This window comes from Ptychodera flava, unplaced genomic scaffold (assembly GCF_041260155.1).
Source record: "Ptychodera flava strain L36383 unplaced genomic scaffold, AS_Pfla_20210202 Scaffold_48__1_contigs__length_985763_pilon, whole genome shotgun sequence".
Taxonomy (NCBI): Eukaryota; Metazoa; Hemichordata; class Enteropneusta; family Ptychoderidae; genus Ptychodera; species Ptychodera flava.
The window spans coordinates 273,210-294,353 of NW_027248370.1; the positions used below are offsets into that span (position 1 = coordinate 273,210).

The 21,144-nt window shown below is 38.3% G+C and overlaps 2 protein-coding genes across 2 annotated transcripts; both read left to right on the forward strand.

Annotated features, from left to right (window-relative positions):
* The first annotated feature begins 637 nt into the window (after positions 1-637).
* Positions 638-7,093, forward strand: LOC139128304 (sulfotransferase 1B1-like). The gene is made up of 7 exons (XM_070694103.1): positions 638-849; positions 1,857-1,980; positions 2,655-2,859; positions 3,240-3,369; positions 3,754-3,848; positions 4,820-4,997; positions 6,602-7,093. The coding sequence occupies exons 1-7, from the start codon at positions 648-650 to the stop codon at positions 6,706-6,708; spliced, it is 1,041 nt and encodes a 346-aa protein (XP_070550204.1). The 5' UTR covers positions 638-647; the 3' UTR covers positions 6,709-7,093.
* Positions 7,094-7,409: 316 nt separating this feature from the next.
* Positions 7,410-13,087, forward strand: LOC139128302 (sulfotransferase 1B1-like). The gene is made up of 7 exons (XM_070694102.1): positions 7,410-7,844; positions 8,777-8,900; positions 9,481-9,685; positions 10,154-10,283; positions 10,737-10,831; positions 11,535-11,712; positions 11,924-13,087. The coding sequence occupies exons 1-7, from the start codon at positions 7,679-7,681 to the stop codon at positions 12,028-12,030; spliced, it is 1,005 nt and encodes a 334-aa protein (XP_070550203.1). The 5' UTR covers positions 7,410-7,678; the 3' UTR covers positions 12,031-13,087.
* Positions 13,088-21,144: the final 8,057 nt, after the last annotated feature.

Genomic DNA, 21,144 nt, shown 5'->3' on the forward strand with positions numbered 1-21,144 from the left:
ACTTGCTCGCTGTGGGGCCGCAATGCTGAATAATGGAATACATTATCAGTAATAATGTATGGATATGACGTCACAAAATTCACTGGTATTGACAAAGCTATAATATAATATGTAATAAAGGAAAGCGGCTCCACACATCACCTATACTATTTGTGTCGTTCTCTGTGTTTATGTTTGTTGGTATGTGTTTGGCTCTTGAGAAAGCGTGATCCTTTGACGCTACGTTTCGAAACCAGTGTGCGGTCTCTTCCTCTGTCGCTGTTTGGTACTTGCTCTCCTTGGATTTTTGTTTAACTGTTTGTGTTTTAAGGATTTTACACAAAAATAGCTATCAAACTTGATAAAATGCTGAATAAATTTAGCTCCTAAAATGCATAGAAAATCATCTCGAAAGCCACAAAATAGCTGTAAAAAAGCCATAAAATCTCCAAATTTTCTAGGGGGGGAGACACCCTAAAACCCCTTCGAGTGGCGGGCACATCCCCCTCTCGAGCTCTTCCACCTGCCGATGACCGAAGGTCACCTGATAAATGTTTTCTGCCTGTTGATAAAAAAAAATAATGAAAGCCCTGAGTAATGGATCAGCGCGATCGTGATTGGTGCACTTCGATAAGACTGTTGTGATTTGAGTTCAAAGGCCACTACGAATGTGGAACTCCCGCAGGCGTAGGTGTGACAAAATGGTCGACGAACTACATAAACAGCCTCGGCCCATCTTGAATCTACCCCAGAAATTTGTCTCAGACGGCGTAACGTTCCCTGGGTATGTTCGAAAAGATCTGAAGGAATCGATTGAAAAGTTTGAATGTAGAGACGATGACGTGTATGTTGTGACGTATCCAAAATCAGGTAAACGTGTGACTCTCTGTCTAGCCTTAACCACATAAGATCAAGGTCACTAATTAGCACAAGCAGAGTACAACGGATGCAAACCTGATTGAAGGCTACAGCATTGAATTATTTTGTGGGCAGCTGAGCGATGGTCGAAACAAAGATTTGTCGAATCGATCGCTGAGGGCCAAAATAATGCACACTGCTACCAAAAGGCTCTCGTAGGCTGGATAGTCAGCCCAATTGATAGCACGTACTCAATCCTCAGAACTCTAACAATATATACCCTGAAGTACGAAATAGAGTGACACTAACTACACACTTTCCCACTTCTTAACTTATCGTGTGTTCCAGCGAAATAATCAGAATTGCACTTTCGTCCACAATTGGGGATCAGAAATTGTACCATATAATGAATTCTTTTCAACAAAAACTCACCAGCAAATTCAACACAGGAGCCGATATTACTCCGAATAATGCGGAACGCTTTGATCGGCGACTCTTTGCTCATGATGTTATCGAACAAAACAACTAACAGTGAAGTCATGTGGATGAGTAACGTGATAAATCTTGCATGGTTAAGTGCACACACAGTGTTCAAATGGCGCACTTCGAAATACATAATTCCAAATAGTTGATCTATATTTTCTGCTAATCTTTTAGTCCTTTTTTCAACAAAGAATATTTTCCATGTTATATAAACACCCAGTTCTTTGGCATTATCCTTTTATGCTAATTTATGGACCTTCATGTACGTTAGCCTTCAAATTAGTAATACGTATTCCTATATTACCAGTTTTATGAGCATTCGTCAAATTAGTAAAACGCATGAGGGTATGCAATACAACAATATGACATAATTTGTGTGTCAACACAGTTCAGGGTTAATGACAAAGACAATAAATAAGGGAAAATATATTTGTTGTATGCAACGAAATAATGACAGCTTGTCAAAAGTTGTGGCATGATTGTTTCTTTATTGCAAACTGTGTGAAGGTTACTAACAGGCTCTCTGATTCGTTCAGGCACAACGTGGGCTATAGAGATGGTATCACTAATCCTCAACAATGCTGATACAGAATACAATCTCAGCAAAGAGCAGTTTGCCAGAGTACCAGTTTTGGAAATGCGCCTGGAACTTGCACTGAGGTAAGTGATGCGCCTTATTATGTGGTTAATGTCGAGGGTAGCGCGTATTAATGTTGGATGGCATCGACTTTTTTAAATTTTTTGCGCCATCTTTCTGATCGGCAAAACTCGAACGACGCCAGGTACTGCTTATGTTTCAGCATCTAATTATGCTAATTAGCACTCTCTTGTACCGGAAACAAACTGACGCGTCGAAGGCACAATAAACACTGCCAATGGATAAGCTATGTTGTACCAGACTATGTTAACTGTCACTGCCATCCTTCTTGCCAATAGAAGCTCGTTGAGTTCACGGTCGTTATACATCACTATACACCACAGCACCAACTTCTGAATGCACTCCGGTTCTTCTGAAACAAGCGATACATACAATTGAGTGAATTTTAACCTGCTGTACTCACAAGTTTTGGGACTTATCGACTCCAATATGTTACATCTTTCAGAAATAAAAAAATGACGTTTTTACTTTAAAAGCATTTGTCATGTCAAAATCAAAATCAAGTACGTCTATACTCACAACAATATCAGCTGTCTGATTCCAATCATTAGTATCCTGGTGCGATTTTTTAAATTTCGCGTGGTCATTCCGTAAACAACGTAACGTCAACTAAGGGATTGGACGGATTTGAAATAGTAATGTGAATGCCTTAACTTATTTTCCTCTTTAATCATAGGATAAAATTCATCTTTCTGATTATCTATCGACTGCTAGCTTGGTTGATGCCAAGGAGTGTGCAAGAAACAATGAAATATTGGCTGGCCGCCTTCGAGGCATCAGACGGAATGACGTATTTGAAATCGATGACGTCACGACGCCTCATCAAGTCCCATTTGCCGTGTAATTTTTTTCCGAGAAAAGCATTTGAAAAGAAGTCTAAGGTATAAATGTTTTCAATATTCAAAGGAACCAAAGGTTCACAATTTTCCTACTAAAAAACCAAAGTCAATATTGTACGTGTTAATGTATAGCGCTTTGCCAAGTCGACGTTGGTTTATACCAACTGCGCAAGCGAGATTCAAACAAAAATATGGCACAGTTCTAAGACTTCATGTTTTTGTGGTTGTTGAGTGCGGCAAAGTCTATCTGACTTGGAGGGGTCAGCTTGGTAAAGTCCCAGTCCGGAAAACGTCGCTTGTCTATCGAAGTGGTCTCGCCAATCTCGCCAAGTCTCGCCAAGGGTTGACTGGCCAAGTGAAAATGACTTTGCTATCACCCATTATTCCACTGAGAAAGAATATTTATATTTTGTATCTTTCAGATTGTATATATTCTGAGGAATCCGAAAGACACATATGTGTCATATTACTACTTCCACAAGAATAATTGGTTTCATGGTTACTATGACAAGCCCTGGTCAGAATTCTACAAAGCGTGCGTTGACAAACAATGTAGGTTTAGATTTTTTTCGATCATAAAGCCTCAAATACTTTTGCACGTTTCGCGCCTGAGATTCAAAAATTTGTTATATTTCTAAAGTCGTGTGGATCTAAAAAGCTGCATATTTTGAAAATATGTTAATTTTGTTCTTTCACCCTGTCACAAATGTAACATATTCATGCTTATTTATAATGATTACCTTCCTGCTTGGCTTACCTAAGCCAGGGGTTAGCTATTTAAGATTGGCTCCTACTCTGATATAATAAATATTCCATGGTGAAAATTAACTGTAGGAAGCCAGTAAACTGAAACACACAATCATATAAAGCCTAAAGTCCGCAGATTCATAAGCCCTTAAATATCAACCTCATTTTCTTATTTTTCTTCTTCCGCAGTGCCCTATGGAGACTGGTTTGATCACGTCTTAGGGTGGTGGAAACATAACGGTGAGAAAAACATATGCTTCTTGAAATATGAAGACATGAAAAGGGTATGTAGAGAGTTTTATGTCCTGTAAGTGTGGTCCTCAAGGTTGTATTTGCTGTATTTTGATTAATTCCGGTCATCACGTTATCAATCTCCATTGTTATTTATAGCTAACGTTGCTCTTCTGATTAAACCTCAAAGACGAATTGATATCGCTTTAGGATCGATGCTTACAGATACAGTATAATTCAATGGAGAAAATGCATAAGAAATGCTGAATTAAACTAAGCGTAGGGAGTGTACTAGCAATCTGACACCCTGCAGTATTTCACAAAATGAAAGTTCACCTATATTGTGTCTGGCTTTTGGATTTTGATTTTTATCGTAGTAGGCGTAAATTATGCGTACACACAGTAACGGAACTCCAACTCTGATAACTACACTGCTTAGATCCTATTTAGGCATACAATGCCCCCTGGTTCCTTGACTGTACTTCAGTTTGTTTGAAAGAGTGTGTCTGATTATACTCTTAACAAAGCGCCCTCAAGGCTCGCCTTCAAAAATGTCGAGATAATGCGAATTTTAAAGAAACCAGATGACTTTGAGACTAGAGATCCAATCTTAGCGTACAAATTCTTAAATTATAAAATTGACGTGTGTGCTCTGAATTATCAAAGTGCATGTAAGGATTAATGATACTTAATGTCTTGGTTAGGTATTTCAGCCACTTGATGAACGTGCCAAATTGTCTCGACGTTATCATCTTATCAAATCTGTGATCACTTGATGTCAAATACACTGTCAAATTCCGAAACTCTACCAACCGTAGAGGGCGCCCGTTATTGTCATTCCCACTTACCCAGGTGACGTTTTCGTTTTAGCACTGATAATATGGTGACACTAAATAAAACGCGAATGGCTGCTATGAAGAAATAAATTGCATTCTTTTCAAACTTGTATTTTATGACCGTCTGATGCATCGAAATATTTAGTTTTACAAGCAATATTCATAACTTTCTACGTTTTTTTCGGAAGAATCCTCGAGCTGCACTAGAGACTTTGTCATCGTTTTTGGAGAAGGATCTCTCGGAAGAGGCGGCGACAAAAATTCTCGAACACTGTAGTTTTGAAAGTATGAAGAAAAACCGAACAGTCAACATGTCTTTTAATACTTTTATGATTGACCTGAAGAGAGCTGCATTCATAAGAAAAGGTAATGACATTCTGAAAACTTGATTATATTTTAGCTAACCACAAGATATAGAAAGGAAACTTAATCATCGGGGTCTTTTGTACGTGTATACAGTTCGATCTGGTATACGTACTTATTTCTTCAACACTGCAAATATTTGCCTTAAGGTAGAATGCGCCTCGAAGGCGAAAGATTTAAACTTTTGCTGAAACTTTCCTGAATGAAACTATCAACCATTCTTTTACCGAATCAAGAATAAAAATCAGGGGTCACCGTGCAAAGTTTGGAACTAGCGAAATAAATTACCAAACAATTTGTCGATATTTGAAATTCAAAATGGCCGCCATTCCTGTGTTAACTCTTTTAGGGGAAAGTTATATTTTGTATTTTCGAAAAACGAAGACGGTACAAGTATTTCTTTCTCCAAGAGCTTTAAAATGAGACCTCACAAGTGGTTGATCAGAAAAGAATTGTAGAAATTTGAGAGTCCGACTATCTGTCCCCGAGGCGCGTTCTACCTTAAATTTTTAGTGCTGCGATATAAGTCCGCTTACAGTTATTATAGCCAGTGTAAACTGGAAATATCCCAGCCTCTTCAGATGTAGATCTATGAGCACAAAACGCCACACGGAAGGCTGTCAAAAGTAAATAGCCATAGTACTGTCATAACATAAAGGAAGGAGCTGGAACTGGCGACGAGTGTTGATGTAACTGGAACTTATTTATTGAATACGGAACCATGACTACGCCTAACGGCGCAGTCAACGATACATGAATCTGCCTGTGTGTCAGTCGGACCAAGTTAGTTTGTCCTCTGTTGAGTCTTGGTCACTCCACAGAGGAGTGGCCGTGGTCCAAGTTCTCGTTTCGGTCAAAGTTTTAAGTTTCTGAGTGAATGTCCTGTCTCGGTCACTCCACAAGAAAGTGACCGTGGTTATCGGTCCTCTTGTTTCGGTCACTCCACTAGAGAGTGACCGTGGTCCAAGTTAAGTCCTCTCCTAGTTTCTAGGTTAGTGTGTCCATTTATACAGTATCTTGGCTATGTCGGATGCCGACGCCATAAAGAATATAATAAGAAAATACTTTGATTTACCGACATTAGAAAAGATTACAAAAGTAGAAATTATCACTTGCCCGTGCGTGGCTTGCTACAATTCTTTTGTTTCAAACCCACGCCATGAATAAATTAAAATGATGACAACGGCTCAATATTACGATTGGTTGAAACACAATAGAACATGGGGGTAGTACGCAGAATACTCCCATGATAAGATAAGTTACTGGGTAATTCTTGTAAATGTGTAAATGAGTGAGATCATGTCGTCGATACTGTGCTGGTATTTCGTGGCGCCAACATTGTTAGAGTCCAAATATAGAAACGTCAGCTTGATCACTTGCGTCCCAGAACGCTTACTTAATGTATTGTGAGCGTGAAATATTACTATTCTGTGCGCCAATTTGGAAGATTATGACAGTACTCCGTATTAAAATTAATTCCGTTTACTGAATGCAAATTGTAGTCATCGATCGTAAATGGCAGATACCTTCACCACTGATTTATCGTCCAGGAACTTCAACTGGATGGTAACAAATCGTACTCGATGGTTGTTTCTTTTGCACTATAGGTACCGTCGGAGATTGGGAGAACCACTTTACCGTCGCTGAAAATGCTGCATTCCAGGAGCTCTATGACAAGAAAATGATAGGTTCAGGACTGAACTTTGACATGTGACTTACTGACATTCGTTGGCTGCCCTGCGGTCATCTTGTATACATACTTGTATCAGACAGCAATCCATTTTTATAACTATGTGTGCTTGGTTTCTTCAGCGCTGAATCTTACAATCGTCTTCTGGTCGATGTTCCGTGTTGATAGTTGTGTTACCTTGAGGGTACGAACCTTTGACCTGTGGTTTTAATTAATGATAAACAAATGAAGAATAATGCTGATATATTTCAGAACTCAACCTATGGTATATTTTAAATATTGACTTTTCAAGAAATTTTAACCAGTGCTGTTAGTTACTGAAGTGAGTAAACTTTTCTAGCATTACATGTACGTTAACGTTGTTGAAACAATTTGAAGTGTGTTTATTTTTCGAGGTGAATAGCAGCTCTTTGCAGCAGCCCTTTCCTCTCAATAGGATATGCAAACTATCCCTCCTGTCAATTACAAGTCATGTCCTTTCTCCATCCAACGCTCCCACAGCACCCCCTGCCCCCAACAAAAAAAAACAAAACGATTACTTCGTCTGTACCATCTTGGCGCCATACATACGCTGAATCATACTCACATGTGTATATTGCTGATATATACCGTGACGACATCTTTATCATCGTCATTAGGGGACGTCGTTAGATCTTGTGTGGCCAAAATGCGGAAATATTTTTTCAAATCTTTGATCACGTGTCTTTGGGATTGTGTATGGTTTGCCTCCATGGTCGACGACTTTTGCGTGATATTGTTGTATAACGCAGCAAAGCCAGTCACGGTTGAAAGTCTCTAGTAGCTAGTTTTGCTCTGCAACATTTTATCTCATTATTTGTCGACCGCCTATCCACTGCTTATGGCCGACCCTAGACGAAATAAAGTACAAACGAAAAATGGGTCACAGTGACGCTGTATTGTATAACCCTCGAGAGCTAAGTTCAAAGGTCACCTCCGAGTCCACTTCGGACTTTCAAGGCAAAGGTACTCCACAATGGCTGACAAGAGAAACGATTCACCGTCTATATTAAATCTCCCTCAGAAATTTGTCTCCGATGGCGTGACGTTCCCAGGGTATGTTCGGAAGGATCTGAAGGAAGCGATTGAAAAGTTTGAATGCAGAGACGATGACGTATATGTTGTGACGTATCCAAAATCAGGTAAACGTATAATTTTTTTGAGTCGCTATCCTTCATTGAATCACACAGGGTTGGAAACCTGCTTAGAGGCTAAAGCACTCGTACCAGTATTGTCAATAGCTATGCCTACACCTATGGGACGTGGCTGAAACCCAAGTTACGCGAATCGATTGGTGAGGACCAATTTATTCAAAAGTATTGCATACCTCAGATAGCAAAGCGCTCATAGGCTGCTTAGGCTGAGTAATCAATAGCGTACTCGAATGTTGTACCAGAGTCTCTATCACACTCAATACCCTAATGTATGAACTAGAATCACACTGTCTTCTCTATACTCTCATTCTAATAAATGAATTACGTTCAACTCCATTCATTCATTAATGATGGATCAGCCAGAAGTGGCAGCTTTCTGGGTATTGCGAGTTGCCATTAGTGAGGATAGTTATGAGCGCGCGCGAAAAATGATTCTGATTTTGATGATAACCCGTCTGTCGTCTGTAGGCTGCTGAAGTGTCTGGCTAGACTGATTATCTACGAGCAATTGTTCAACCAGTATGACGTCGACGCAATAGCAATTATATAACGTGATTTGTGTGTCAACATAGTTAACCCTTTGAGCGCCAAAGTCAATTTTTTTTCGCCTTAATAAAATATATACCATTCAACTTTTTTTTTAGATTTTTGCCAAAATTAAAAAAAACTATAGTCAATGAAATGTGATGTCCATTTGGTCCAAAATTGTCAAAAAATTACAGAAAAAATCATAAAAATTGGTAAAATATTCCACTAAAATTTTGGTGGGAAAAATTCACAGCTCTCAAAGGGTTAAGGAAGAACTATGAGAACATGTATTTTGTTTACATGATTCAAATGATGAAATAAAAGCAAAAGTTGTACTGTTTCTATATTGCAAACTGTGTGAAGGTTACTAACAGACTCTCTGATTCGTTCAGGCACAACATGGGCTATAGAGATGGTATCACTGATCCTCAACAATGCTGATACAGAGTACAACCTCAGCCTTGAACAAATGGCACGGGTACCCGTTTTGGAATTGCGCACGGAATTCGCACAGAGGTAACTGAAATCCCACATCATGTGCCTAATGTCGAGGTTAGGGTGTATCCATGTGGACCGGCATCAAATTCCTTTTGTATTTTGTGTGAATCCACTGGATTAAATGTGTAAGAGGGAAACCACGTATGCTTTCGCCACGTCTTTCTAGCCAACAGTTAATAGAAGCTTGTTGAATGGACAATCTAAGTATGCTGGTTTTCACCATAAAGTTGACCGATGACATTCATTTCACTCTTCAGTGATCAACCCCTGCTGAATCACTCTTTTGAAACAATTAACAAATACGATAGCATAAATTTAACATACTACACTTACAGAGAATATGACTGATCGACACTGATACGTTACCGTGCAAAAAATCAAAATTAATCTATATGTATTTTAAAAGCATTTGCAATTATACAAAAGTGAGTGCGTATTTTGCGTGTTAAAATACCACTTAAAATCGTATTCAATCCTTCTTCATGTCCTTAGGTGCGGATTTGTAATTTCGCATTAACGTTTACCGAAACAACTGGGAGATGGGACGGAGTGAACATGGTCATAGTTGTTTGCTGATTTTCGTTCCCTTTTATTACAGGATGAAATTCTTCTTTCTGATTATCTATCGACTGATATTTTGGCTGCTGCCAAAAGGTGCGCAGAAAACAATGAGAAATTATCGAGCGACTCTCATGGCATCAGACGGAATGAAGTATTTGAACTCAGTGACGTCACCACGCCTAATCAAGTCCCATTTGCCGTGTAATTTCTTTCCAGAAAAACCTCTGAAAAAGAAGTGTAAGGTAGTGCAATGTTTTGAATGTCTTCAATATTCAAATAAACTTGGAATTCAGTTTTCTCACTGGTACCAATGTCACTACCGTGTTGAAAGCGTAAGTGCTAAGCAAGGCAATGCCGAAGGAGTCGTACGTTTTTTGATAGTGCGCACGATTCCAAAATCTGGCACTGTTATGAAATCTTGCCTTTTTATCTTTGTTGAGTGCGCCAAAGAGATGGTCAGTTGGTATATCTGACTTGATGTCGTCAGCCTGGTTTAGCCCCTGCCCACGAAACGCTGCTTGGTCGGCGCAGATGAAGTTGTCTCATCAATAATTGACACCAACAAAATATAGGTTGTCATTTCCACTGCTTATAACACTTCTGCAGCCATTACATAATCGGTATAAACATTGGGATTTAATGGGCCTATTGTACGGCGCGACTTTGCAATAGTCCGTTGAGAAACACTATCTATATGTTGTATCTTTCAGATTGTATATGTTCTGAGGAATCCGAAAGATACCTATGTATCATATTACTACTTTCATATGAATAATTGGTTTCATGGTTACTACGACAAGTCTTGGTCAGAATTCTACAAAGCGTGCGTTGACAAACAATGTAAGTTTGGTTTGTTATCAATCGCAGTAGTTTATATACAATGCACGTTTGCAGCCTGAAAATAAAATCCGTTAGTGTCATATTTTTGTACTTTGGAAATGGGAATTCATGTAGATTTAAACAGTGGCAAGTATCGAAAATACCGGCCACTAACAATGTATATAGCTCATTATTTAATTATTTGCCTGCTGCTTCTCCGACTTAACTCGCTATATGTAAAAAATGAAATTTTGTTCCTACTGTGATATAACATTCACGGAAATAAAACTTAGCACGGTTAATTCAATACGGCCATAATACTTACACCTGTCTCTTCGTGTGTCTAGTCAGTATGCATACATACACACTGATACAATACATTACTTCACTGGCTCACATAATAATGTCGATAAAGCCTAAAGTCTGCAAAGTTATGAGCCCTTAACTAATCGCCTCAGTGGTCTTCTTACTCAGTGCCGTATGGCGATTGGTTCGATCATGTGTTAGGATGGTGGAAGCACAAAGATGAGAAAAACATTTGCTTCTTGAAATATGAAGACATGAAAAGAGTAAGTAGAACCTTGGTGTCCAGAATATGAAATGGTTTAATTTTAATTTACCCCAGTAAAAAATATACTGTAAACTAGAAAGCGTCATACTTCTTTTTCGCTAAGTCGCAATGATGTCACACTTCCATCGAGGCTCACCAATTTAGGACAACAGAGGTATTGTCCGAAACACGTAGCGTCGAGGATCATCAAGTCGTACGGTGTACGAGGATATAAATGCCGTTATTTTGCAAATATTCTTATCGTACACCTTTAAGTCGCATCTTAATAGATAGGTCTGGAGTATAGCTTTTTCAGAATGACCTGTCATACACTGCATAGGAGGGTGCAGACAAAGAACGTGTTCGGCGCGTCCTCTACGCGAAGTTTCAGCGCGCGCATTGCAGTGCACTGTGATGAAATTGTAGTTTAGCAGAATAATATCAGCGAAATTCAAAGCTTTTTTACTTGTAATAGGTCACTAAGTGCCTCGAAAAGAGTGAATCCGTTCTTCTCTTTCCCAGTGTTTCATGACAATACCGTGATGTCAAAAACTAAATAGCGTCTCATAGCACCAAAGTTATTGGAACCTGCGTTAATTGTGTGGTTCTTCAGGTCCACTGCGACCAAAATTTACTGTACGGTGAAACTCTACATGTTACTGACGTAAAGATGTTTAATACTACATGATGAATCCACAGTTTTATATGTTTTTTTTCATAAGAATCCCCGAGCTGCAGTGGAGACTTTATCATCGTTTTTGGAGAAGGACTTATCAGAAGAAGAGACGACAAAAATTCTCGAACACTGTAGGTTTGAAAATATGAAGAAAAACCCAACCGTCAACATGTCTCTACACACTGCTGTATTTGACCTGAGGAGAGGTGCATTCATAAGAAAAGGTAATGACATTTTATGAAATTGATCATTTGTTTGCAAATCCATAAGCTAAGGAAATACTAATGCGTCCATATAGTTCCATGCATTGTTGCCTATAACAACCAGATATTTGCCATCAATTTTGACCATGCATCGTCTCGGAATTGCCTATTGGGGCGGGGATGTTAAACTGAACTTGTGGTAAAACAAAAGGTTGTTTCTTTTGAACTGTAGGTGTCGTCGGGGATTGGGAGAGCCACTTTACTGTCACTGAAAATGCTGCATTTCAGGAGCTCTATGACAAGAAAATGAAAGGTTCCGGACTGACCTTTGACATGTGACGTCATAAAGTCCCTTAGCCATCCTGTGGTAATATTTATAATACAGCCATCCTTGTATCATATAATAGCCCGTTTGCATGATAATCGTTGATAAAAGTTTGTGTATGGAATCTTACGACTGTCTAATGGCTGTTGGTCTGTTTGGATGATTGTTTTATCTAAAAGACATCAACTTACGACGGATATTTTTGTGATCTTCACTGCTATCCATATTTTCTCTTTTTAGGAAAATCACTCAATCAATCAATATCTTTCTCAGAGTAAACAAAAAATGGTAGCCGTTTTCAATTTCAAATGTCGGTATTTTTTATTTCTCTCTCATCCAAAATAAAAACCCGATTGTCTTCTCAATTCTTGAAGGAAAATGATTATGCTGCTTTCATTATAACGAAATGTACATCTTTACGTAAAAGGCACGATCATACGTACTGGTTATCTATCTGTTGCTCGCATGCTTGAAGTTTCGATGGTTTTCATACATTAACTAGTTTCACAGCAGGTTTGGCCCTGTATTAACTCTGCTGACTCATTTGTTTGCATTCTCAATTTCTGGCCACCCTCGGCAGAATGGCGAATATCTACAACGACACTTTTTACCCTAGATATTGACTCGATGGAATGACGACACAGTTATAAACATCAGCATACTCTGCTTTATGTATTTATTAAAATTATGACAGGTTCTTGGTAAGAAATGATTAACAAAGCTTGCAGAATATGCAAGGAGGTAAGGTGACGCTGTGTTGGAGTGGCTGGTTGGGAGAAAATGTGGACAGACAGACAGACAGATAGACAGACAGACACAGATAGACAGACAGACACACAGACCAACCAGGCAGACAGACAGTTAGAGACAAAGAAGCAAAAGATAGACTCAGAAAAAAGGGAGACACTTAGTCATAGACCTAGGAACTTGTCACTTGAGCATTCCTGATCATCGATGCCAAAGATATGTCAATGATGAGAAAACTGTCCACTTGTGCATTAATGATTTTAATTCACAAACGATAGACTCATTAGTGGCTATTAAAATGTATCAATATTGATACATATCACAGATTCTGTGGTATTTATTTCGTAATAAATTCATTTCAATGAACTTTACGTGCCAGACTTGTCATATGTCCTTTGTTTTGGATTTGGTGTTTTTTTCTATGATGACGTCTACAAGACCTTATCAAGGCTTCATTCTAAAATACGACTAAGGATTGTGCGAATTGAACACTAAATACGATGATTTAAGCTCCTCCAATCTCTCAGGTTGCTAAGGAGACGTACATCACAAACACACCAATGTGATTCAGCGATCATAACGGTCCAAGCGGAGACATTTCCTTGTTTGGATAAAATGGCGTGGCGATTTTTCTACATGGTTCTCCTATTGTTCATTAATTATGACGGACTAAATAACACATGCACTCTTACTCTGCAAATTTTTTTCGTTCCATTTCTGTGCATGTCCTATTTAACTCTCGCAGAGTGAATTAAACAGGACCGGGCTCACATTGGACAAAATCATAAGATCTGTCAGCAAAATAAATATTTGTAATTTCTAGGTTTAGTGGCACAGTTTTGTTTATTCTGTTTAAAATTATTATGCAAGCTCTTGTTTGTGTCAACTTGGCAAAACTTCAGTTTGATTTCTAAGAAAACGCATACAAACTTTTATTATGTTTCACTGCAAGGTCATTTGTTTGTTTGTTCGTTTTGTTTCTCCAACTGGGGTCGATGCATTGGGCACCCTGTAGAAAAGGATACGAAGAAAAGTTTTAATTTGTTCTCAGACTGATCAACTGACGTCATTAGCTATTATGGAACAGCGGATCAGATCAGATCTCTTGGCAACGCAAACATCAATGGTATCTGGTGGTGAATTAGCAATTGGAGAAATGTAACATTACTCAGCCGTGCTTTCCTGTTGAAATTGACATTTCTGTATCGTTAGGCACCATAATCATTGCTTATGCTTCGATGTCTTATCACATGCAATGAATTCTAGAAACATGTTTATGCAATATATCCATCAATAGCAATTCATTTCTCGTCATGTCGATGTACCGCTGTACTATAACACAGATAATTTACCTGATGTGAATCATCAGCTTGTTTTGTGCATGACCATTTATGCATGTGACTATGTCATTATATCTACAAGGTTTTATTTCCTTTGACAAAGATCACACATGTCATACTATTATGGCAAAGGTGTTAATCGCACAGAGAAACAGACGACGTGAACTTATAAATGACACAGTTTGAGAAGTAGAACTGTTTTTGCAATCATCGTAGATTCATTTGTAGCTTTAATCTTTTCAAATAACAGTCCATCTCTTAATCCTGTTTATGTTTCTTATTAGCAAATCCTCACGGTGATGACATACGAAAAGCCGATATGAATTATTTCCGATTTGTTGCAAAGCAAATACAGTTATTTAGTCACTTATTTTTTACAACTATATAGGCTATGAACATAGTTGTCAAACAATATGTGGACTTGTCTTATAGAAAAGGGATGGGTCATCTCTGTTGGGGTCTTCTGTCACTGTCCCTGCAGTGGTGGCGCTATATATATGAGACTGACACCATACAACTCGACCTCCATTTTGAGGTGGAATGCACACTATATACATTTCTGACTCGCAGATTTTGAAATTCAGCTATCGGTCTATTTTGCATCATTTGTCACAAATTTTTCGCGATATTCTTGATCATGAATCAATGGGACTGCTTTAAAGGCATGGGTCAGGCGTCAAATTGTCTGGCCAGGAGGAAATTTACTTACAAGATTACAATTTCAATGGAAACAAAAGGCTACAACACCTTCATAATCCTCTGACAGACTAGAACAAACTCGATCCCTGGGATCGAGTCCCATACCTTTAAATAATCCAAATGACAGAAAATTTAAGCTTATCAAGAATCTTTATCGAGGTGCGTATTATCTTGAAGCTGACGGGAATTGTATCAAAGTAGTTAATATAGTTCCTGGATTGTTTTATTTACTGAGCCAACTAGCACGAAAAGAGCTCTCTTCATTCCGATGTTGATGTGGAGAAGGCAGCCCTCATGTACCAAGCAAATCAATATAGAAGGCAATGATTAAACAAGGGATAAGGATTGCTTGCACGTGGATACACATTGAAGCAGGTTTTATGGTAACACATTTCCAAGAAGAAAATGACGGAAAATGGAAGCCCATTTCGACTCATCGCTGGCTGGCAGAGAAAACTCAACGCTGGAGAAAGTTGCTAGCGTTATTTATATCGTCTTGTCGGTTTTTATCGTTCCGGTTAATTTCATAGTTATAGGAACCGTGGTTTCGTTGAAGTCGTTGCGTGTTCCGACTAACTGGTTCGTCTGTAGTCTGTCTGTGGCAGATCTGCTCATCGGAGCCGTGATCATTCCGTTTGATATAATTTGCATTTTTGATCCACATATTTCGACGTCTAAAGTGTTCTGTATGATCGGCCTGTCTTTATCAAACTCAGTGGGCATCGCATCCATCGTAAACCTAATAGGTAAGTTATACCCCTTTCCATTATGTTATGGGTCTGATGTCAATTACGCGGCTCTGTATTATCACATTATAGATTAGGTAGGTGAGCTCGCCATTCTATGCATCGTCATGACCTTGACAATCGGTATTGAACTTTATGTACATCCTCTTCCTTGGTTTTAATCTGCTTAAATATGTGCTGCAATTGTAAGAAAACAAGTGCGGTATGCACAGTTATCTTAAGATACTTGGTCTTCATGATGGTGGCGATGACAACAGCTCGAAACTTAGCTTCACTGACAAAATATCCAACAATTTCAAAGAATATACTGTAAATAATGTCAATTATTGAAGCCAGCATTGTGCCAAACCTGTCTTTCATGTTATCTGTGCTTTCATTCCTAAGTTATTTTCAAAAGTCTTTCATGGAAAATCCAACATGAGGACAAGTGTGTCGGTTTGCAAAATGAAGCTATGTATACAAGATAATGTACAGCTGAGGAGTCACGTAAAAGACATACAAATATTTTGGCGCCAAAGTATTTAATGCTTAATAATTGAGATGAAAACTTCCAAACGGATTAGTGTCAGCATGCTTAAATTATTAACCAGCTACTTAGAACAAAAGCATATTCCCAAATTTTAGGATGACCTGTGACCTACTTTCGTTTGTCTCGCAACTTAAAGGGGCACAATTCTAGTGCTAAGTTGAATGAGGCACGTTGTAAGGTTTTCACTTTAATGACTACTTGACCTCATTAATCATGGGAATACCTATATCTAGAACGCGATTGGAATTAATTTGGGATAATTGGATCTTCATATTTTTTCAAATTACTCAAAAGGGTTAGGTTCCCTACAGCTTAATGTTGCTATATTACAAATAACTCATATAAGCAAGTGTGTAACGTAAACAGAAAAGTAGATGAGGTTACATTTCAGATTAAATGGACATTACTTCACCATTCAATTATCCCAAATTAGTTCCAATCGTGTTCTAGGCTAACAATTAGCGATAGAAGTTGTTTTCCTGCACATGGACATGTTTGTTACTTTATATATCCCTAAATTCTGGAATGACCTTATGTGCTACTTAATCTACCCTAAGGCGTCGTATCATCCAAAACAGTTGCAGCTTTTGTATTAATATATAAGTGGCAGAAGTTTCCCACCTAAATTGTATGACAATGATCATTAAGTCACCCCATTAATTATTATTCAGTTGCCTCATTAGTTATAACATGTATAGTGCAATGCTATCCAACAGCACTCATAGATTTGCTTTAGATAAACAAAATGGACGAGGATATGTATGATACCGACTTTTTTTCCGAAGTTTGGGATGACCTTCAATAACCTTTGACCCAGTGTCAGGTATCTCATCAACAGCAATCGGTGAAGCTCGTATTTTTTTTAGCAAAACATCATGCGACCTGTTACTATGCTACAGACACTTAGTTTTATTGAAATTGGTTCTCTTATGATCTCAATTACTCAGGCTCCGTCAACGCTGCTTGCAACTTTAATCTATATTTCGAATTCCAACTGGAAATGACCAATCAGGCTCAACAACCTTAGCTTATTAACCCGCTCCAAGGTGCTTAAGCTCAATGAAATTCATTGATCTTAGCAAAGAAAACATTCTTGCAACGTCAACACAGATAAATTGCCACTTCTCTGTCATTTAAAGCTGATAGACAGCACCTGATTTGGTGCATTTATAAAAATTTCTTCACACATTTTTACAAAACCGTGACGAAGGAAATTTTTGAAGAAATGACAGAGGCCTATGTGACTCACAGATATTCACATCAAATTCTTGTTCCATAATGCCTAGCGAAAAAACGGTCTGTTCTAATGGTTTTTCACTTCTTTTTTCCACCACAAGGTTTGACAGTAGACCGTTGCGTGGCGATTAAATGGCCTCTTAGATACCAATCAATCGTCACTGGAAATTTCACGGCCATAATCATCGCCATCCAGTGGATCTTTGCCGTTCTTTACGGTTTTGCGCCAGCTATGGCTGGAACAACATCGACGACGAAACTGAATTGATTCATTGCGAACCGGTTCTCATCACAACCGTCGAATACAGCATGGTTGTAATATTCGTAGTGATTGTTCCGACCTTGACCTTCGTCTCCGTGATTTTCTGCATCACTCTGGCCGCTGCTAACCGACAAATGAAGAGAATAGAAGCAACAACGGTCTCCGCAGGCCAGAATGAATTGAACAGTCATCGCAACCAACGCAAAAACTTTCGAATAACTAAAACTTTATTTGTGTTGGTCATAATCACCTATATATTTTGGCTGCCCTTTGCTATCGTCTGTGAGATACGCAAAATAGCATTTCACTGGGATAACTTGGATGAAGATGGCATCGCTCGCACATATCACCTTCATCTCCACCTAAGCATTTTTGCTTACCTGTCCGCCTTGATTAACCCTATTGTGTACTCATATGGAAACAGAGACCTAAAACGCGCCATCAAGAGAAAATTGTGGAAATTATACTGCTGTAAACGGCAGAACTCTACACAGGTAGCCTCTGTTCAAATGGACGGACTGCCTACGAACACTGCGGACAGCCCAACTTGTATCGATGTCAGCATAGCCGCGTCTGGTGTCGCCGGTGACATTTCAGAGACCGTTGATAAGGAAGTACAGAGTTGTAGCCCTGAAAACGAATTGTAACCTCATTTACCATGTTTGTTACCGAAACATGTTAACAGATGACACTTGCACAGAACGATTATTTGTATGCACGTATTATGCATATATTTTTGTATCATTTACTTATGGATGGATTGGAGGGAGGGAGAGAAGGGAGAGCTTTGTGTTTTGACGGAAAACGTCGCTAATTCTGTCAAAGTTGATAATTAACGAGCTTTGCGAAGCAGGTCATGGCACTCTGTGCAACGTGATATTCGTACAGGTGGACGTGCCTAGAAACATTTGAGGGCAATGACGAGTCAATTCAAAGAAAACGACACAAATAAGTATGTCACGGTGGACGGGTATTGAGGTAATAATTATTTAAAGTCATCTTTTTTTTTCAAAAAATAGAAGCAAATTTGTAGGACAATTTTAAAAGTTTTGAACTTTGCTATGGTGGCTTCTTCAAATGAGATTACGTAAAGGTACATACATTGTTGTAACACTGACATAATATCTTCCGCATCGCAGCTACAGGATACCTCTTTATGATGTTAACAAAACTGAGTGCATGTGCACTAATTTTAATAACAAACCAACCAGTATTCTTCTTTTCGCTTGTATTTTCTCCTATTCGGAGTAAACGATACCAGTTATCGAAACACACTCGTATAAAAAAGAACTTAGAAGTTAAAATCTAAATAACTAAATAACAACATCTCGTCAAAGTCTGTTGATTTGGATGATTGTGAAGTGTTTTCAAGGTTTAGCTCTGGCTCTCTGTGTCAGTCTGTCTGTGTCTGTCTGTCTGTCTGTCTGTCTGTCTGTCTGTCTCTCTGTGCAATGAAAAATTAATCATGAGACTTGTCTCTTCCAATGCGAAGACTTTAATAACTTGCGAAAAAAATATCAAATATTTGGACAGACATTGAGTGAAATATTGGGGAAAAGTGGAGTCACAATGCCATAGGGTAACAATGTTTAGGCAGTTTACCTTGTTTTATACTTACAGGGAAGCCCTAAGGTGGATTAATGTCTTAAATGTAACCGAAGCCAGTCAGAGTTGGCAGTTCACCGTGTATCAAAACAAGCCCTTTTCACTAATGCTGAGCAGATAGGTTCACCATGTACGACCTGTTTCCCTCGACCACAACGATTTTGGCTTTGGCACAGGTTACAATCACAAAATTTTGTTTCATTTTTAAAGATTATAATCATTATATATTGAATGCTACAGATAACAAACATTACACTGTGTCAGATCATTGGATAAGCGTCGTCACATTTCTCAATCCATTAAACACGTGACTTATGTAAGGTTTACTATACCAGTTTTTAACAAGTGAAAAAGATACAAATATTAATTTCTTTTTTACATTCTTCTGAAAGTTTGGTATTTGGATTTCATAAATATTTTAATAACTGTAACAGGTATGCCTGAAAGCCGCAAATTGAAGGCCGAGAGTGTCATATGATAAAGAAATGCGACATATTCTAAAAAGGCAGCTAGCAATCATATTTTTGGATCTCATTTATATAAACGATCCATTGCATCATTTAAGCTGGTTATTCCGTAAATAGATCTCGCTCAATAATTAACACGGTTCACTTGATTCTAATCTCGACGCTGTTTCTATGCAAACAATATTCATAGTTGCAAATGATGATTGCATCGATATATTCTTTGAGAGTTGACATGACAGCAAATGCTTAACAAATAGATTAAACATCTAATGACATGTTCCACTCAGTAAATTCAAGGATCTATAGGTTGTCGTCTGAGAGTAGGCTTCCGTGGAGAGATTTCAATATTCCATATCCTCCGTTCACGGTCTAACAGGTACTTCATAGGTAATTAACGCGTGGCTAATATATTTGAGAATGTGGGTAGTTTCAAACTGATATCGCCTCACGTGACCAAAAGCGCGAGACCTGATATGCAAACGATGCCAGACAGTCACGCAGTTATAACGAATTTGTGTAGTACTGACACTTTCTTTAAAAAGTTATTATAAAGTTTGTTTCGTACAAGTCTCATATTTGAAGCTACTTGTATGGCAAAAATACACTGCATTTGTTAAAACAATACCTTTATTGTTGAATGTTAACAACATGAAATTTTCCGTAGCACCGGCGATATTAGTGCGAGATAATCGTGTCAAACAACCATGAAAATAAATTTGAGGAAAGTAACTGGTGAAGAGTGGTTCCACTTCTTCATCAACGACATGAAAAAGGGGTGAATTTAACATGAGGATATAAATGCTGTTGTGGAATGATCTGCTAAGTCGAAGCAATATCTATTTAGTGCTTTGCTTAAACCCTTAGAGTGTTATCATTGGATAATATTACCCATAAGAATATGAGAGTCTTAGCAGTTTCAGTACACAGACTTAAACTTTCACTCAAATTTTCTTCAGGCAAACTTTCAACCATTCTCTTTCAATGCAAGGAATAACAATCAGGGTCACCGTCCAACTTTTGGTTTTACAGAAATAATCACCCAATATTTACCGATATGTGAAATACAAAATGGCCGCCACCCCAGAGTTATGCTTACGATATAAAAATCCTGTGTTAAACAAAACTAAGCCGGTGATAACTCGCCTTACTATCAAAGCCTAAAAATAATCCCCCACAAGTGGTTAATCGAAGCCGAATTGAAAAAGTTTGAGAGTAATAATGTCAGTCCCCGATGCACCTTCTACCTTAAGTCAACACTATCGTTACTGTTTCTCATTGTTTAAAAAACTCAAAAAATCGCCGTGGGAAGTTTAAGATTAGAGTAGTGTAAATTTAATTACCTCACATTTATGGATATAGAAGCCACTGTTTAGCAATAACGCTATGAGCAAGCTTGGAACTTCAGCAAAGCAATACCATGAAAACTAAATTTTAAAGTGACTATTGCTTTCAAGTTTTAAATCACTGAAAATTGAACACGATTGGAACTAATTTGGG